The 19,023-nt window shown below is 40.6% G+C and overlaps 1 protein-coding gene across 10 annotated transcripts; it reads right to left on the bottom strand.

The window, feature by feature from the left end:
- Window positions 1–2,088: 2,088 nt before the first annotated feature.
- On the bottom strand, window positions 2,089–17,691 carry septin6 (septin 6). Of its 10 annotated transcripts, none has more exons than XR_009680752.1 (11): window positions 17,643–17,691; window positions 15,656–15,770; window positions 13,147–13,342; window positions 12,017–12,203; window positions 10,609–10,770; window positions 9,543–9,639; window positions 8,075–8,243; window positions 7,539–7,671; window positions 7,216–7,406; window positions 6,089–6,142; window positions 2,089–4,628 (listed from the first exon to the last, which is right to left on the bottom strand). XR_009680752.1 is itself a non-coding variant. In XM_061079348.1 (11 exons), exons 1-10 carry the CDS (start codon window positions 17,670–17,672, stop codon window positions 5,776–5,778), a joined length of 1,284 nt encoding a protein of 427 aa, XP_060935331.1. In that variant the 5' UTR covers window positions 17,673–17,691; the 3' UTR covers window positions 2,089–4,628; window positions 5,733–5,775. The 10 variants fall into 10 exon arrangements, 5 of the variants coding, with proteins under 5 accessions (XP_060935331.1, XP_060935332.1, XP_060935333.1 ...); XR_009680753.1 differs by having other exon boundaries at window positions 2,089–4,623; XR_009680754.1 differs by having other exon boundaries at window positions 2,089–3,239.
- Between the last annotated feature and the right edge of the window lie 1,332 nt (window positions 17,692–19,023).

Here is a 19,023-nt window from a genome sequence, read left to right as displayed (position 1 = left end):
CTGGACAGGCAAGCTAGCATCTAGAACATCCTCCTGGATGGGCTCCCTGTGTGAACAGACACGCTGCGGTGACAGACTGCTGTTAGAGTCAAAGATGAATCAAAAAAAGATTAAATTATCAGGTGCACAATTCAGAAAGCACCACAAAGTAGAGGAGGAGAAGAAAGAACAATATAGAGGTAAGAATCACCCTGATTGTGTACATCATTAATGTTTATTTTTGTCGATTTGTATTTGTTGTTTAGACTCTTTATATTTTTTGTTATATATTTTTATTGTTTTTTATAGCTTACAATTTTGTTTGCCTGTGTGTGCATCTGTATACAGTCCAAAAGTTATTGTGGATGCATGACAGTTTGCGTGTGTATGTTGGGGGGCGCCAACTGTATGTTCGGGCCGCCCTGGTCTAATGTCACCCTTTTAAAGGGATAGATCACCCACAAATGAAAATTCACTAATTGTACTCAAACTTGCGTAATTTAAACCAAGTTTTAAGTCTAAATGTTCTCTGCAGCCGTGTGTGTGTGTGGATCACAGCGGACATTTAACTAAAAACATGGTGTAAATGACTCCGTTTTGAGTCTAATTTGAATGTCGGGGCTTACGGACACTTGGATGAAACTACAGGAGCAGCAGTATTTTCAGGTTTGAAGAAGTGGTTATCATTTACCTCAATTGTATTGGATTTGGCTACATTGTTGTTTACTGAAACTCAAAATGTTGTGTGTACTTGAACACTTCACCCACATCCCCATCTGCATAATGGTGATAGATGATGAGTGAACTATCCCTTTAATACTTAAATTATTATACAGGAGCCTCAGGATAATGGACCTAAAGTAGAAAAGCTTCCAAAAAGTGCATATTTCAACACTATATAGCCTTAATGAAAAGTTGCTCTTATATATTTACAATGCATATGTGAATGCTGTAAATAATGTTTTATATATTAAGCTACTTTTTAGAAGTCACTCTTGAAATAATGCATCTCAAGAGAACTTTTGTAATAACGTAAAATACATTATTCACAACACAGGAACTATTGAATTGATGGTATAAAGTAATAATCATATTTTACAGTATAGAGTTCTGACCGGACATAATATTTACTTGAGGTTGAGTTTCACAGCCCATGAAAGCAACAGTGCTGCTGGCCAAAAACTTTATGAACATTCTAAACAGGGTCGACCACCTTACAACACTGAACAAAAGACAAGAGCTTCACATGTTTGGATCATATTTTTTTTATTGAAAATGTACATCACTGGAATCAACTAAGGTAAGATATTGAATAATTTGTAGTATGGGAGATTTTCTGACTACAAGAGGTGATGACTGATACTAGAAAAATGTATGGCAATGTCTGACACCAACATGTTACTTTACACTCAGAGACACGTCCAAAGGTCATAGGTAATAAACAACAAGTCTCCACTTCAATACACAAAATATATCCTTATAAATTATATAAATGCAGGAGTATTTTTTAATACTCGATTCTATCTGGGATTCAGTTTAACTTCATCTTATTCTAATATTTGGCAAAATGGGAGCTGATAAAATATACATTAATCATTTGCACCTTTTAAAAAAACAACAACAATGAAGTTGCAATAAACTGCAAAACTTGAGATATAAGGGGATAAAAACAAGCAGGTAAAAGATCACAGCGGTAACCGAATCAAAAGATGCATGCAAACTATAGGATAGGCCTGTGAATATTAAAGCACAGTGTGGAATTAAAGGACATGACATGTGACCTCCATGGTATTCAACAGTGACATGTTAACATGGGCACCTTAAAATGAAGTGCTAGGTACAAATATTGCTTTGGCTTTGGCATGAATATGACTGTAATTTAACTCTGGTGTTTAATTATCAATTTTCAGGAATCCTGGAAGCAGGAGATTTCTGTTAAAAAACACATTGATAACACAATCCATAACTTAAATTTGAAATAATTTAAATTGATGTGTGCTACCCAACTGAAGCACATTTTAAGTTGGCAAAATTTTTTCTTGTTTCAGTGTAGCGTTAAATTCTAATAATAACTTTTTATTTAAGAATCCTACTAAGATGAGTGCACGGTGTCGGTCAATGCGATTTTATTTCAAGTCCTCCAGTCCTGTAAATGTGTAAATCCCCTACTGGTGACTTCTTTGAACTACAAGAGTTGCTTTATTTACATTAAGACATAGCAGATTTAAACTAAATTGTGCCCGGTTCCCAAAATGCCTAAGTCTAGATCTTCATTGGGTGGTTTGAAATACCATGAGAGTCCACACAAGGCCATATTTAACAAAAACAGATGGGATGGCGGAGAAAATACAAAAGGTTGATACAGCGAGAGAAAACTGGAAGAGGTAAAGGGTGCTTAGTTCTGGCCGAAGCTGCAATCCCCTCTTCAGGTGGCCAAGACAGATTAAAAGAAGCTGAAGAGACAAAGAGAAAGAAAGCCGGCAGTTAGGAGAGGTGGGCAAAGCAGGACAAAAACGTGAGGGTCAAAGATTTAAAAGTGCATTAGATATCAGGAAGGAAAAAAGGTGATCATAAATACAAAATCAGGCAGTAAAGTGCCTGTGATTTGTCATTTAAACAACAAAAAGTGTGAATAACAAGAGAGTATTGTGCCCACAGACTATTTTTAAAGCAGTGAATACATTTTGTAGAATGTGCGCAAATTCCACACGAGTATCTACATGAATGTGATCCGTGTGTGAGCTTTCCAAATATTACAATAAAACAAGTGTGCACATAATCTCCATCACAACCCAAGTGGAAAAGGGTGTTAGTCTCAGCATAAACAGGACACACACACAGAAGCAATAAAGCAAGGTTCAGATCGCCTGAGGTGAAGTTAGAGTAGCAGTGACACACAAATACACATGAACCCATATTAAAGCAAGAGCAGGTAATGATTAAGAAAACCCTGAAGGACGGAGTCCAAAAAGCCTCTGGTCACATTTGAGGTGCTCAGAACTGACAAAGGCTGGTTCCCCAAGCAAAGCTCGAAGGTTGAGCACCTAGTCAGTGCAGAGCCAGGGATTACTGCAAAGGAAAGTGACACCACACACAGTGAGCTGAGGGTTAGCAGGTGGGAAAGGGTCTTCTATGAGATCACATGGAAATCAAAGTGTTTGTAATGCAGCGATGGCTTCAATTCAAGATAATCCTTTTATTTTCACCACACAATAAAAGCAGCCATGAACCCCGAGGTAGAGAAAAATCAAGGAGAAGACCTGAACGGAAAAGAAATAAATACGGCTTAGAGGCATCAACATTCATTCACTGTGTACACACGCTACCCACCGAGGTTCAGCTAATCTCTCAATTTACAGCGACATGTGTGAAACACAATGACTCTGGTTACAGCTTTAACATTTGGTAAAAAATTGGCCTTTATTTTCTTTTAAGAAATTTGTTTTTAATGCGCAACACTGATACAAATAACATTGGTCCCTGCAGGACATGAACAACAAGATTAATTACTTTTTAAACGTGCCTTAATAATAACTAAAATAAAAAAGAAAGTTACAGTTGCACTGACAACATTAATATATATATATATATATTTATATATACTCAAAGAAATGATCACATGTGTGTTAAAAATAAAAGTGCAAATGTGAAAGCTAATACAAATATGCACATAGCACATGACAATGAATGAGGTATGGGATAAGTGGCAAAGAGATGAGGCTCACGTTTACTCGTTCATCAGGCTGAAGTAAAACAGCATCAGCAAAGGGACATGAATACCTAAATAGAAAATATATCTGCAAATGCATATTGCTGCTCTCTCTATCTCTATCAGAAACTTTCTTATGTATAAATACTTTAAACATTGACAACATCAATGTTGTAAATACTGCACTTCTCTCCGTCCTTGGAGAGGGATCCCTCACATGTGGCTCTCTGAGGTTTGGAAATTTTTTCCCTTTTAGAAGTTTATCAAACCTTACTTTTTTAAGTTAATGCTTCTATACAACCAAGTGCAATGAAAATCTAATTTGATGGATCAGATTGTTTAGGCACATGACGGAAAAAGGGCCAATTTTGCAAACTTTAAACTAGTGACAAACTACTCAACCACAGACAATGAGTCATTATTAATTAGTTACTAACTAACTAAATGTTTTTTACTGTTTCAGATATAATCAAGGATCACTAAGCTGCAGATGCAACAGGTTTCTATAACATTAACTTATCAACTCAGTTGTTAATCGTCTTAACCATTTGACACTGTCCCTGTGTCTGATGCCTGTTTCCCTTCAGCCTCAGTACATTTCTGCCCATCACAACAGAAGTCATGTGTGTTAATATTAAAACAAGCTCACTTCGTCATGCAAAGAATCACTGAATACAAAACAAATATGAAATGTATCAACGTGTATAAAAAGCTCTTACAAACCAAATAACAGACAAGCATCATTCTGCAAAAACAAGTGATGTCAGACTGTTAGCAATGGCGAGCGTCCTCCACAGAGCAGTGGAGGGAGGCGCGTGGAGGGATGAGTTACTGGGGGGTGGGTGAGGCTGGGGAGGGGGTATGGTAAAGGAGGATGGGGTGGAAACTCATTCACAGCAGGACGGCCACAAGGGAGCACTTTTTCTACAGGGGTCCTACGCTGGAAATGAGAGAGAAGGGCTGTTATTGCTTTCTCGGAGTTAAAATATCAACACGACACACACTGTTTCACATCGGTGACATCACATCGACATTAGTGAGCAGATGGAGTTTAGAGGAAATCGTGCTTTCAAGGCAGCTCAGCGGGTTTGAGTGGACAGAGGTGAGGCTACAGGAAGAGTGAGCTATTTCTCTCAATCTGACTAAAACTGTTTTTTTATTCTTTCTGAGAGGTTATTTCCTGCCTCTGAGTTTTAAACAGTGAGTCTGATTGTCGTGCCCACGGCTCAGTGCCGTCGAACAGCAGCTTGTTTTCATCTGTTCAAACAGTCTTGAGGAGTTTACAGATTGCGGGACAGATGTCTTCCGTCACTTCTACCCTCCCCAGTGGTTGAGTCTCAACAACATCTCCCTCTGTGGATTTCGCTTTTGTATCCACTCAAGAGGGAGCGGTGGCAGAGGGGGGGTTGTCATATGGCTGCGAGATCAACAAAACATGTCATCTCTATAAACAGAGATGGAGCCCGGGGGCTGTTTGCTGCTCTGTTGTGACCTGGTAGTCTCAGTCCGGCCCTGAATGGCTCTTTGTGCGCGAGCAGGAACAAGTGGGGTAGGACTTGGGAGAGATACAAAAGGAAGCCTGTTGTGGACTCAGGGAGGCAGATGGGGAAGTGCATCGAATGGCTGTTTGGGGATCTTATAAAGTGGTTGATTTAAAGGCTGGCACGGGGATGGTAAACACTGCTAGCTCAAGGATAGGATCCACACAGATGCTAAACATCTGAATCACTGTAGCTCTGCTGCAACACCGCACCCATGTCTCAATCTGTACCACATTAAAACAAATTAAATGCATTTGAAATTTTATTTTATTTATTTTTAGCAGCTGACAAAGACTGATTTAACTTTGGTAAAAATTTAAATCGAATTCAGGAATCCAGAAAGGTAATTGTTTGCAGGCTGATTAGTTTCGATTAATTTATGTAATAATTGTTTTGATCTAAAAATTGATTACTTTTGTGATCTCTTCTGTCTCACCAATTAATGATACCTCATTATCATTTTGAACACCATTTGGAGGTGTAACTGAAGAAGGGAGTCTTACCAGAAAAGGTGCCTCATGCAGCATGCAGCGAGTGTGGGAGGAGTTAACTGGAAAACATTATGGAGGCAACATAGGTGACACATGCACTCACAGGAGTCACAACAACAAGCAGTGATCAATGACTGTGTCTCATGGGAACTGAAAAAAACACTGACTTTAACCTGAAGGTTAACAACACATTATCATTATTCATTTCATATTTGTGCAAAACCTCTATGGTCTGTTTAAATCAGTGACCCGCAGACAAAGCAAAAGTTGCACAGCTGGCTCTTTGGAAGAGAAAGTGTCCAGGCAGAGGAGAAGTGGCTGTGAGGAAAATAAACTGACAGGAAAGAAAATAAAAAAGCAACAAGAACCTTCTCAGTGCAAGTGTCGTCTTCCTTTTTCTAACAGGCACGGAGTCACATCAGCTTGAACACACAACCAGGAGTTTGTTACCAACATGAAGGGGCCGACAATATCAGCAGCACATTCTGAGCATACCTGAACACATTTGGCTTCTCACACACCAACACGCACACGGACACACACACACCCTCCTGTACAGTCATGATTTCTTAAAACCAATTTACATCAACTTTTGGAGAGAACAGGATCAGTGTCAGAAATACCTACAAATGGAGAGAATATATAGATACATCAACACCAGTGTATTGGTCGTTTAGACAACAATGGAAGTGATGGGCAGGAGGAAATAAACAATTTCCAACTGCGGTCTGAGAATATGAAAATCATTTATCAGCTCATTTTGTTGTAATAAAGCTGTTTACACAAATCTGTTGGGGGTATTAGTGTCATGATCTGCTTTGCTCAAGCCATCAGCAGCGTGTGATTGCAGAGTGGTGATATCAGGCTGGAATTCACTCATCGAACTCTGCGGAGAGTTGGCTTCTGTTCAGCTATTTGCAAGAGGACTATTTGTCACAATATCCACACTCCCCCTCTCTGCTACTCTAGATTTTCCTCATTGCTGATGGATTATGTTCTGGTCAGCTCTCTTTGTGTGGAACTATTTTCTCTGCTAATGGAGGGAGGGAATCAATCTCAAGTGGGAGCTTAATGCATGAAATTACGTCAATCTCAGCTGGTTTATTGAGGAGTGGTGACAGAAACGAAAAAGGTGGCCCAGAGAAGAATGACCTAATATCGGTTTCAAATGTGCATAAATTAAAAGCTTCAGGAGATGGCATATGTTGCTGGCAAGAAACCAAGTATGATAAACAACACATTGACCCCAATGGCCTAGAAACAATCTACATCCATGTACTGATGTGAAGCCAAAGATTAAACCTACGGCCACTCTCTGAACAGGGCTCAAAAACAATTTGGCATAATATCAACATCCTGAAATGTCTGTGAATTATGTTTAGCCTTGTTCTAGCCAGGCTCACAGTATGTTTTTCCAACTCTCATTCAAGCAGAAAGTTGTCCTCTGCACCTGTGGTGTAAGGATAAAGACACGGGGGAAGAGAACAATACTTACTTTTTCCTCTCTTTGTCCCTCTTGAGTGTGGTGGAGCCCCCTGCCTGCTGAGCTTGATTCAGCAAGAGCTCTGCTGCAGTCTTTTTCTGTTTGAACGTATTGAGTTCGTCATCCAGGGACTTCCTCTTATCCTCCACTTTCTTCTTCTCGTCCTGGTGGAGCTTCTTCAGACGGTCAAACTTCTCGTGCAGCTACGTGGCAGAGACAGAGGAAACAGAACTGTTATAATCAAGACAGAAGTAGAAAGCCCCAAAAAGGATTTCTAACCATTATTGAGTAAACAGTGTTTCAGGATATGATGAAACCATGTGAACCAACGATACCTCTTTCTCTGCCTCTTTAAGCTCCGCCTCCTTCTCTTTGACTCTTTGCACAAACATTTGCCTCATTTCCTCTTCTTTCTTCTGCAGCTCACCCATGAACTCGTTCCTCTTCGCTTCATACGTTTCCTGCAGACTGGCAGAAGAAAGGGAAAATAAGGGTTTAGATAAGCTTTAGTTTGTCTCTATATTTCTAAACGATGTACAAACCTTGAAACATTTATTTTTGAACAATGCATGACTTCATTTCTTGAATTCTTTCATGACATTACCATGATGTCATTTATCATATGATGTGGAATAACTTTCTGATCGATATAAGCTTTAGGTTGTTAGGGAATGTGTTAACCACACCAAATTTAAGTTGACCATGGCTTTTGATCATCAGCTTCAAAGATCATCATCATCAAGTAATATTCTCACCAAGTATGGTGAAATACCATCCATACATTGTTATTCTGTAAACACAAAATATGCCATGCAGGGTAACAAGCAGATGTAGGTAGAAAGCAAGCCGATAAAGGAAAAATGGAATCCACCTGAAGGGCTTGCAGTCAGGGTCTGTGTCCTTAAATCCCATCTCCTCCAGTTTGCAGCGGCGGTACAGCTCATAGTGGCGTGTGTGAGTCTGCTCTCGCAGGTCTTCCATGTTCACTCTGATCAGCATTTCTCGCAGTTTGACGAAGTCACAGTGATTCTCATTTTCCACTGTAGTGGAGACATCATGGTGACACATGTTCAGTTTGAGCCAGCACATTAGATGGTATCCTAATCATTATGGGTTCAATATACAGCAACAGAATTAGAACTAGCAACACTAGCTTCTATGAACGTTTACATAATGCCACAACTGAGAATTGAATGTACCATAAGTCCATTCATACCAGCAGCACCAGTAAAACAGCAGTGTCCATCTCCTGTGGCTTCTCTATTTGTTTTGATATCAGACTGAGCTCAACAACATGTTCCCACACACACACACTTTATGACATAATGCAAGTACACATGCATGCAGAGTCAGAGTGTGTTAAATGGACCCGATGTCAGATAAAGCCTCCAGGCACAAACACTACACAGTCTAGTTCATAAGGCATTAGGCAACATTAGGACAGTGATGTGTTTTTCAGTGTTTTGATTGTAATCTAGCACAATGGATTTCAAATGAAACAATGACTGAGGTTTAAGTGCTGACTTGGACCTTTAGGGGTGCCGGGGGGTGTTCATGTTAACACTGGGTAACCACAGTAGAGAGCATAGTCCTGTTTCCCCTCTCGAGTTCAGTATAAAAGGGCTATGATTGCTACACTGATCATTGGATGTGGAATTTCAGGTATTGCAGCAGCCAAAGTACAGAAAATAAATACGGTGTATTTACACTGTGGTTCCCATTTCAGCTGCTTTTTGTGTTTTACATCTTTATAAATTAAATATCTTTGAGTTCAGGACTGTTGATTGAAAAAAAAAACATTTCAAGATGTCACAAGGAACTTTGGGGGATTTTATATGAACATTGAACTACTTTGTGGGCATTTATAGACCAATCGACTAAGTGACTCAAGAAAATAATCTGCAAAATCAATTTAATGTGTATTTATGTTCCATGTGCTGCATAGCATTGCAAACACCAACACACACATCAACAAGCATCTAAATGATTAAGGGAAGATCAATGTCATTATTCTCACATCTCATATATCAGTGCTCTTGTCTATTTGCAATATATTACACATACTCCATTACGGACAGATCAAGTAAATCAATAAGAGACCAACTATAAGGTCATGAGTGACAAAAGATTGTAAATCTGCAGGAGCTCAGAGCTAAGACCTGCCGGATCTCTCACATGTATTGAAATGGCAGAGAGAGTGCTCCAGTTAAATGAGCTTATGTAACTGGTTATCAACTAGTTTGCAGCAGCTGTCGGAGCCAAGGAGAAATATTAGGGGAGGGAGCAGCTCTGATGAGAGAGAGCACACTCTCATTTCCTGTAACGTGACCCAGACTTACCCTGCACTGTCCCCCAGGGGTACTGCCGGGCCTTCACCATCTTGTTCCCGATCTTCACTTCCTCTGTGCTCCCCACCACTGCAAACGGAAGATGGCTCTGTAGAGCAGAAAGAAAATGGTTTAGCGTCCAACCTGAAACACCTGAGAGCTCTGTGGGTTCACCTCAAATTCACTCCATAAACCACTGTGTATACCCAACAAGATGTGTCTTGAGAAACAGCTCTGACAAGAAAAAGGAGGACGAGGTCAGACTGCAGAACAAGAGCCGAGGGTCAACAGTTGAACACAAACACTTGAGGAGAGTGAAGGCATTTTCACAAAGGACAGGTCATGAAGAGCCAAGTGAGTCCTGGCTCGTCTGTCAGGGGACACAGGACCTTTCCCACACCGCGGACTTCCTGCCGACTGAGCTGACTGATTGTGATTGTGCTTCCTGACAATGTGAGCAGACAAAGACGATGCCGGCCCTGTCTCTACACACCATGTTATTTATGCCTGTAACGCATTACAGAATTCACATCAAACATAATGACAAAGAATTTAGCATGACTCTTGTATTTACTAAATATGGAAAAATTAGGATTAAGTCTTAAAAAATTATGTTTCATTTAAATTTCACTGCTCGATACAAATATTTTAGAACCAGGTTCAGTGGAATGTTCACACAGTGACATTCACGTAATTTATTAAGCTAGCCCATTTATTCGTCTGAGATTATTTGTGCTACTGTTACCATATATCAAGTTTCAGTGAGTTGTGAATTCACCACTTCTAAGCAGAAGGCGGCGCTAAACATGGAAGCTGTCTCTATCTCTCTCAGACTCCCCCGCTTCATGTATGTGGAACAGACATCTCCACCATGCGGACAAGGTGGGTGGAGGTAGTGGAATGATTTGACTCAGAAAGCAGCATGAAAGTACAGAGGGCTCACTCTTCAGCTACTTCTGAGTACCAAAATGTCCCCTGAAGAACACACTACACTGACAGACCAAAAAATGTATCAGTTATCAGGGGACAGCCCTTCTATATTCTGTATCCACGTGTGTAATGTAGATAGAAGCCTTACGTTCATGGTGGAGTTGATCTCTGCCACAGACTCATCGTCAGTGGGGAACTGGTAGATCTGCACTCCGTTGCTGACCAGCTCGCTGGTGATTTTGATTTTGAACTTGGCCAGCTCGCTCTTGGAGATGGCGTCTGACTTGGCGATGATTGGGATTATGTTGACCTGCAGTTGAAAAAGATGAGTGATTTAATGTGGGATGACAAAATGACAAGGTGTAGACGGCACTTTTAAATAAACAGCTTAAAATAGATCAACTCTTGTCTGTGGCAACTTTTCCTCACTCCTATTTCAGTCGTCTAAATATAGAAAAGAGCTGATGTATTTTTAAAACAAATCTTTTCTGTTAGAAGAAGTAGCACTAATATGAACCACACTCAGGTTCAGTCACACAAAAACATAAACCATTATTTCCTCTAAATACAATTACACAATCTTAAGCACAGTAAAAACTGTGCAGACAACAAAGGGAACAGCCGGTTTCCATCTTCTGCTCTACATTACTTAACATTCTTGAAATACAGTGTCAAGAGTCAGACCCGAACTATTTCGAAAGCATCCACGTTATCTGTATAATCCAAACAGATAGAAAGGAGGGGAAATGGGTCAGGCAGGGTCATTATCATATATACAATTAACATCTGGCTGAAAAACAAGACAATCCCACACAATTATTTTGGCAGCATCCTGGCACTGACACAATCCCCAATTATTTATCCTAAGTGTGGACCCCTTTAATTGACCGGAAGCATTGCTGGGGGTCATGTGAACCAAAATATGGGACTGTATCCCTAAGTCTAGTGAGGAGCTTGCTCAGGGAGTATTGTTTGAACGCCCCCCCCCGAGGTGAGTGTGTAAACACAGAGGAGGCTTCTTCTCTGGATCACACGGTTTGCGAGTGCTTGCTGGAGGGTTCAGCTGCTCTGGCAAACACTGAGCTGGGTCTTTGTATAAAAGCCAAGAGGTCCATGCAAATCAGCTACTGTGGAAAGGCTTCCACAAAAAAAAAAAAAAACAGGAAGCAGCCACTGAGCCGACTACATTTCACAGCTGACCTACACCGACGCAGTAACACATCTGCCAATTCACATGCAGGCAGATGCCCTGGAAAGGTTTATGACCCATGAACAGAGCGGAGAGAGAAAACGCTTCAAACAGGAATGCAGTGCCAAAGGATTTACCTACAGTACATCTATGACATGCTACAACAAATCTGTCCATGTTTTGGGAATTGTAACAATTTTAAAACATAATTTTGTTAAGTAGTAACTCATTCAAAACATGGATTTATAAATCCTGCACAATTGAAAGTGCATCATCTCTAAATAAATCATCCTCTAGGCAGCTTCCACGTCAATAACATACAATTTCTGCCGATAAGAATAATTCGATGAAGTGAAGTGAATCTCACCTTGCTATCGAGTTTCTTCATGGTCACCAAGTCGAGAGATTTGAGCGAGTGTCCCGTGGGAGCGATGAAGTACAGGCATGCGTGGATGCGGGTGTCGTGGTAGCTGTGTAGCGTGCGCTTGATTTTCAGTTCTTCCTGCAGATATGCCTCAAACTGGGCATCAATAAACTCCACAATGGACTTGTAGCTGTCAGAAAGGGGAAGACAGAGACATGGAAGGATTCCAAGCATTATTTAAGCACATTATCAAGTCTGGTTCTGCTTCTAGTTTTATGAAGTCATTTGCATCTAAGCAAAGCATCCCAGCTAGTTTGTCACAATCAACATAAAGGGAAACATTGTGCATTGTTAACAGTTCATCTCTGCAGATTTCTTTTGATCAAATCTAAATGTTGAAAAAAAGGCAGTGCTGTGTCAGCTCATTCTTTGAGGCAGCTATATCTGTAAATGCATTGTGCATCTTTTAAATGGTTTAATGACGCATTAAGACAATCCTCATGAAATATGACCCCACGAATTAAGGACAAGTTGGAAAATGTGTCCATCCTTCAATCCCAAATGGGGACAGTTATTCAAGTTCAAGTTATTTCCTATGTAAGAGGGAATTTCCTACCAAATGGAGTGAGAAACCTGGAAACAACCGCAGCTTTCCTCTTATAGAGAACATACTAAGGAAGTTCACATGATATCATTCTCTCGCTAAACTTACCCGAGGAGCAGAGGTGGAAATTACATTGTGGAGAACAAACTTGGTAACAAAATCTGACGGAAGTCTACAGCAGCAGCAGCAATGTCTTTCACACAAGGACAAACCCCAGAGCTGTGATATGAAATTACAGCCAGGAAAAAACATCAATATCTGATTTATGTTTTTAAAGTTAATACTATAAGATGAGGACTAGATTTCACGCCCTAAGGGGAATGTTTGCAGGATCACGATTCACGACTAAATGAAACTTGAACCCTGATAAGACTTTCTGCTCTCATTGTATGTCAGGTGTCCAAATTTATCTGTGGATTTATCCCTACAAGCTGTGATACTGCTCACAAAGATTAATATTAAAGAAACCAGTTTGCTGAGATTAGACCTCTAAATCCATTAAACTTTGGAAAAGGTGTTCGGGTCTTACCTTTGTTCTTTATTGATCTGGTCTCCAAAGCCTACAGTGTTGACAACAGTGAGCTTGAGGCGCACGTTGCTCTCCTGGAGTTCGTAGGTGTTGGACTTGAGTGTGACTCCCGGCTGGTTGTGCTGAGTGGGCTCGCCCTCAAACTTGGTGTTGAACAACGTGTCCATCAGTGTGGACTTCCCCAGACCTGTCTCACCTTTAAGGACAGGAAACACATCATGTTAACAGAATCCAACAAATCCTGATCTCGTGCTCGGGTCATCGATTGCTTTTTTTAAATTACAAGACATGAAATCTAATGTTTCCTTCACACTTAGCTGTCGTTTGAGTCAATTGACCTCTTTTTTTTGGTCAGCCATGATTTATTTCATCACCAATGACACTCAAGAAAGAGTTTAGATTCAGTGCAACATTTTTAAGATGCTTCAAATACATCATTTTAAAGTGTGTAAATCCGCAAAAGGTATCTGCTGATGTACTCTGACATCAATTTCTCTGTCAGATGACTCAGATACAGAGCTCCCTCTGTATGAAAAGCTATTTTTATTCATCACAGCCTGACCTACACTCACAGCATGTTAGCCTGTTTTTGCAGGCTATCTTGCCGTGTTCCAAATTTCCAATCGTTCCTTCAGAATTAAAAGTAAATGATGCAGCGACAGTCTCATTTGCTGTTTCTACGCTCAGTTTAAGTCACTGTGGAGAAGTCGCTCGTGCTTAAAAGGGGACTCTGTGTCTTATTTGGAGTAGCTTCAGGCTCACATTGTAAATGACAACACAAGTTATTCTCTTAGGTAACATTTCCATACAAATCTTCTGAAATAACAATGAGCAAAAAGTCTGGAAATGTCAAGTTTTTGACCCAGTGGAACAACACATAGTGAGATTTAATTCCCTCTCTAATTTAAGACCACAAACAAATTATAAAAACCAAGTAATGTGCGTATGACAGTATGAAATATATTTATGAGTCACACAAGCACAACAGCATAAGCTGCTGCAAGTCTCCTACATCATCTCAGCTTCCATTTTCCCCTTTGCAAAGTACCAATGTTTGTCCTGAATTTAGAGGAACTCGGATTGAAAAGGCACAATAATGTGGTGACTATGTAATAAAAGAACTGTTTTTTTCTTTCCACTTTTCACTCCTACACAAATATAAATGGACTCAGTCTTTCCACAAAACAGCAGAGAGGTTTTCTACTTGGAGGAGAATCAAAACCATGCCACTAAAAATGGCCACCAGGCATTTCCGACCAAAATCTCAGAATGGAGACACTAATTGTGTTAATGTTACTAGACCTCTAATGCGTCACAAATTATAAATAACAAAAGGTCTTAACGATAGAGAGAAAGCTAGAAATCTATACTGTTATCCGGGTAGTCAGATAGAAAGTAGAAAGTGATAGAATGCAAATAGAAAAGAAGAAGGTGGAACTTAATGTGCTTCAAAAATCAAACATTTCAATCTGTCCTCTGCAGCAGTAAATACAGAACTAAACACTGAAGTGTAGCTTAATCAGACAGACATAACAAAATTGAAATGAGCATCTGTATATTTCTGATGACACCAGAGCATAAAACCTATACAACAACTTCCTGTAAGAAAAAAATCTAACTGAGTTTCCTGTCATTCACGCATAACAAGTCAATAATAGTTAACTGCCTTGGTATTAAGACAATGATAAAGACAACAACACGTAAACATAAGTGTGTGGGCAGAGCTGCAGGACTGAAGAGGATGAAGCCAGAAAGAGACAAGCGTGATGGGGGGGTGAACTGAGTGGGCTGCACAGTGCTGCTACACTGAGTGGATCATTACAACTCTCTCTGATGTTCTCTCTTTTTTTCCAAATCGAGCCACCGGCCCAAATTGTTCAGCAGCCAATCGAGAAAATCCCTGGTTAACCGCATGACCACATTGGACAAAAGATTGGAAATGGGTCTGATTCAACACAATGTATTCAAACTGAACCAGAAGCTATGGCCTCCAAAAGTGTAATCAATACTACATCAACAGCTTTTAACCAAACTGAATAATACATCCTCCACAAAGCTCTACTTTATTGGACCTATAGGACTGTTTTATTGGACTGCACTTCCAGTTTATTTGTGAACTGTAAACTGGCAAGTGATTTGTTTTATCAATATATATAAGCCAATGTGCAAGCAAACATTTATCACTGTCCATAACATCCTGAAAAACGTTTGTACTCTGCATGAAATGATAAATAAATGAATAGATAATGCTGCTACCCGTAGTGTGCTGATGACTCATATCCTACTAAAATTAAATAAAAGCCTGCAGACATTTCTGTTTGTCATTTCCCATCTGAACCCAGAGCATCTTACTCATCATGGTAACCTGCCCTGAGGAGACTGAGCAGCTCTAATACAAAGGAAACTGCCATGTATTTTGTGGGAGTGCCCAACTTTCATTGAAGCAAATAAGTCGTCATTCAGCCCCGGGGGGGAGAGAGTGAGAGCATTTCACGCATGATACACTCACCAACACAGAGGATGTTGAAGCAGAATCCGTGGTTGACAGACTTGTTGACCAGCTGGTCGGGCATGCTGTCAAAGCCGACATGGCCGGCCAGAGGGACGGCACGAGCACCTTCACCCTGAGAAACAAAGAGAAACAACATCTAACATCTGGTAGCCATTTCTGAAACACCTTCTGCCTTACAGAAGTACTTATTGTCAAAACTCTCAGCTATTAAACTATATGTTGAGAAAGCATCCTCTCACAGCTTCAACCGTGCACAGGATGTCCTGGAATCCTTGATGAATCTTGTTCTTCATGTTACCAAACGACTAGAAACTATTTCCACCACATCAGGCATTGTTAGATGTGGTGGAAGTGACTTCAGGTGCACTCTAACTCACTTCCTGTTTCCTGAGTTGCAGTCGAGACAGTTAGAAACCATGTACATATATGGAAAGGTGTTGCTGTTCACGTCTGGATAATTGTAAAACCAACAAAGAGCCGTGGGAATAAATATATAGTTCAATAGCTGAGAGTTTTGACAATAAGTACAACAAATTTAAAAGACTAAATTAGATAAACTTGTCTGCCCTGTGCCCCTGTTTCTGTGTTTTCACTTTGACTTGAACCCACGATAACCTATTTTTGGCCCATTGCTCTACAATTCACTCTACTACTGCACTGTTTGTACGCAGCCTATCTCTGTACTGGAGTGACATTTAACACCAGTGAGCGTAAAAGCACTGTTGTTACATGTGTGTGTGGGCAGCAGGCTGGCAGTGAGCCTCTCCATATCTGTGGATCCGATTTCTGCAGCCTACGTCTCCATTGTGAGGTGCAGGAAAGCAAAGAATTTAGATTATATGACAAAAGCAAGAAACCTCAAAACGGCCAACCGGCCATTATGTGGCTCAACATAACACTGTGTTGCTTTGGTCTGCGGTGAGGCATCGAAGGAGGAGGAAGAAGAGGAAGGAGAAAATCTGTTTGGAGTCAGACAAGCGGATGGTAGTAAACAGTTGTGGATTATTTGGATAGTTGAAATTGGGGTTTAAACAGCTGAGGGTTGTGTTTGGTAAACTGGGGGGGTGTGAGGGGGGTGGGGAAGGGAGGGGGATGCGACTTGACAAACAAGGGTTTTAGTTTTCAGCTACAAGCGAAACATTCCTGAAATCATTCCTGCCTTTTCCGAGACACTAACAGCCAAGTTACACACTGTGGGTTTGGGATTCATTGAACCGCAAAGGGGACATCACATTGCAGAAACCCTGGCTATTCTGAGCTCTCTCTCTCTCTCTCTCTCTTCCTCTCTCTCTATCTCTGGGTGTGATGGCCTCATTTCTTTAACTCAAACCCAACACAAAGCAGTCACCTCAACACTACACAACACAAGGATCTGGTGTTTGTCTTCATATTGTGGACAGACACACATCAGACAACGCCCGACTTTAAGTTAACGGGACTAACGCGAGGCAACATAACGGAAATGATAAGCTGTGCAGAAACGGGGGCTTTCGGAATGAATGGGCCTAACGACGGGCTGGAGCTCATCGTTATTAAACATAAGCATCCATATCTCATCTACTGAACAATGTGTTGAAGATTCACGACCCGGAAAACAGCGTTTCATTTAAAAAAAGGTTGATTTCAGCTCACGGTGCCCACACAGGAAATCTGCGGGCGGTAGCTTGCGATGACATGAAAACGAGATGTTAACGTAAAGAGCTACGAGTGGCTAGCGTCGTTATTCATTCCCCAAACTAATATTATACAATACTATATATATTAACGATCATATTCTGGATGGAATTCAGTGACTGCAGCGGGTTTAGCTTCGCTGCGTTACACCGGATTTCGGAAGGAACGAACCGGTGGCGACGGGCTTAAAAACCGCCCGAAACGCGACATTTTAATTGTATCTTTGAACCAACGCTGAGCTGGGGTTAAACATCCCAGTTCATGTGTTGGGACAGTGATAAAAGGCATACTGGTGAAGGAGGCTACTCACCGCTTGTCTCGCTATCTCGGTGGACGCCATGGCAGATAGCCGTTAGCCGTTAGCTGTTAGCTTGAAGCCCTGAGCTGCTCCGTAGTGAAGGAGCCCACTGGTCTGTACCATTCTCACACCCAGCTACTTTTACGCGCTATTTACTAAGATACTCATACGACATCATGCACACGGGAATTTTTTGTCAAACAGAAGAGTTTGAATTAAAAACAACATCAGACTCTCTCCAGTCCGTGCTGTTTTTAAATGATCGTGATTACACGAGCACTGGCCACTGAACTCCCCCCCCTCTCACAGGAGGCCGTGGTGGTCTCGTCCTGTGAACCACAGTCAATGAACTAATGATTATTCAGCAGCTAGAAGCCAAACTGAAAGTTGTTGTTGTTGTTTAGGGTCAGATGGATTTTTTATTTTGTTTTCAATCACAGACTTTAGATGAATCAAATGATAACTATACAAGTTGGTTATGATCTGTTTTTACACTATTTTGGACCATGTGCTTTATTAAGATTAAGATTAAGATACATTTATTTGTCCCAAACACATGTACAGACATGCACAAGCACACTCATGCAATTGTAGGGAAATTTAACCTCTGCTTTTAACCCATCTGGTGCAGGACACACAGAGATGGCCATGTATGTGAGCAGCTGCTCACAGAGCAGTGAGCAGCCATGTATCACAGAGCAGTGAGCAGCCATGTATGGCGCCCGGGGAGCAGATGTTGGGGGAGTAAGGTGCCTTGCTCAGGGGCACTGGACAGGGTAGGGAGAAACCTCTTGGATTTTTGGACAGATCAATCCAGGTTCGTCTTTTTGTTGTTTCTCCGTGGAGTCGAACCAGAGACCTTTTCTGCCCATAGTCCAAGTTTCTGCCACTAGTCCACTGCCTCTTTATTCATCTGTCTGTGCAATAGGTTCATGTGCAAACCATTCACTGCTCAAATTCACACAATGCACATATTCTTCCTGTTTAATTAAATTAATGTTTTTCTATATGTTTTGTGTTTATCGTGGAAAATAGAACAACCTATCTGACAGTGGTGATCTGACAGGGATAGTTTATATACACATCAACGTGATTAAATGATTTCCAAAGTACTGAAGCAAAACAGATAGAGGGACACGGCAGCATTGACAGATATTACAACCGTGTGGTAATAATACATTTAGTGATGTCCCAAGCATAAATAACAATTTAGAACTTGAACCAATATATCCTTATAAAATCAAAATTGCAATGAAATAATCAAAAGCAGGAAACATCAAGGCCTCTGCGACAGCTTCTTCCTCCATTTTATAATCCCTTTTACTCAAATTGAAATTGTCAGTGGTTCTCAAAGGATTAAATAAATAAAAATAATGACCTAATTATATTAAAC

The sequence above is a fragment of the Limanda limanda genome, chromosome 10 (assembly GCF_963576545.1).
Source record: "Limanda limanda chromosome 10, fLimLim1.1, whole genome shotgun sequence".
Lineage (NCBI taxonomy): Eukaryota > Metazoa > Chordata > Actinopteri > Pleuronectiformes > Pleuronectidae > Limanda > Limanda limanda.
The sequence above is the reverse complement of the archived record's forward strand: the minus strand, read 5'-3'. Positions and strand labels throughout refer to the sequence as shown.

What these genes read in the sequence shown, in the direction of transcription:
- septin6 (XM_061079346.1), bottom strand. Translation starts at nt 17,672, where the DNA reads ATGGCGTCCACCGAGATAGCGAGACAAGCG. An exon ending in AGATCAACTCCACCATGAAC is followed by an intron (nt 9,640 to 10,608) that starts GTAAGGCTTCTA and finishes TCTGCTCTACAG; the next exon opens with AGCCATCTTCCGTTTGCAGT. An exon ending in AGGGACAAAGAGAGGAAAAA is followed by an intron (nt 3,049 to 7,215) that starts GTAAGTATTGTT and finishes TTTCCTTTGCAG; the next exon opens with TAATCCCTGGCTCTGCACTG.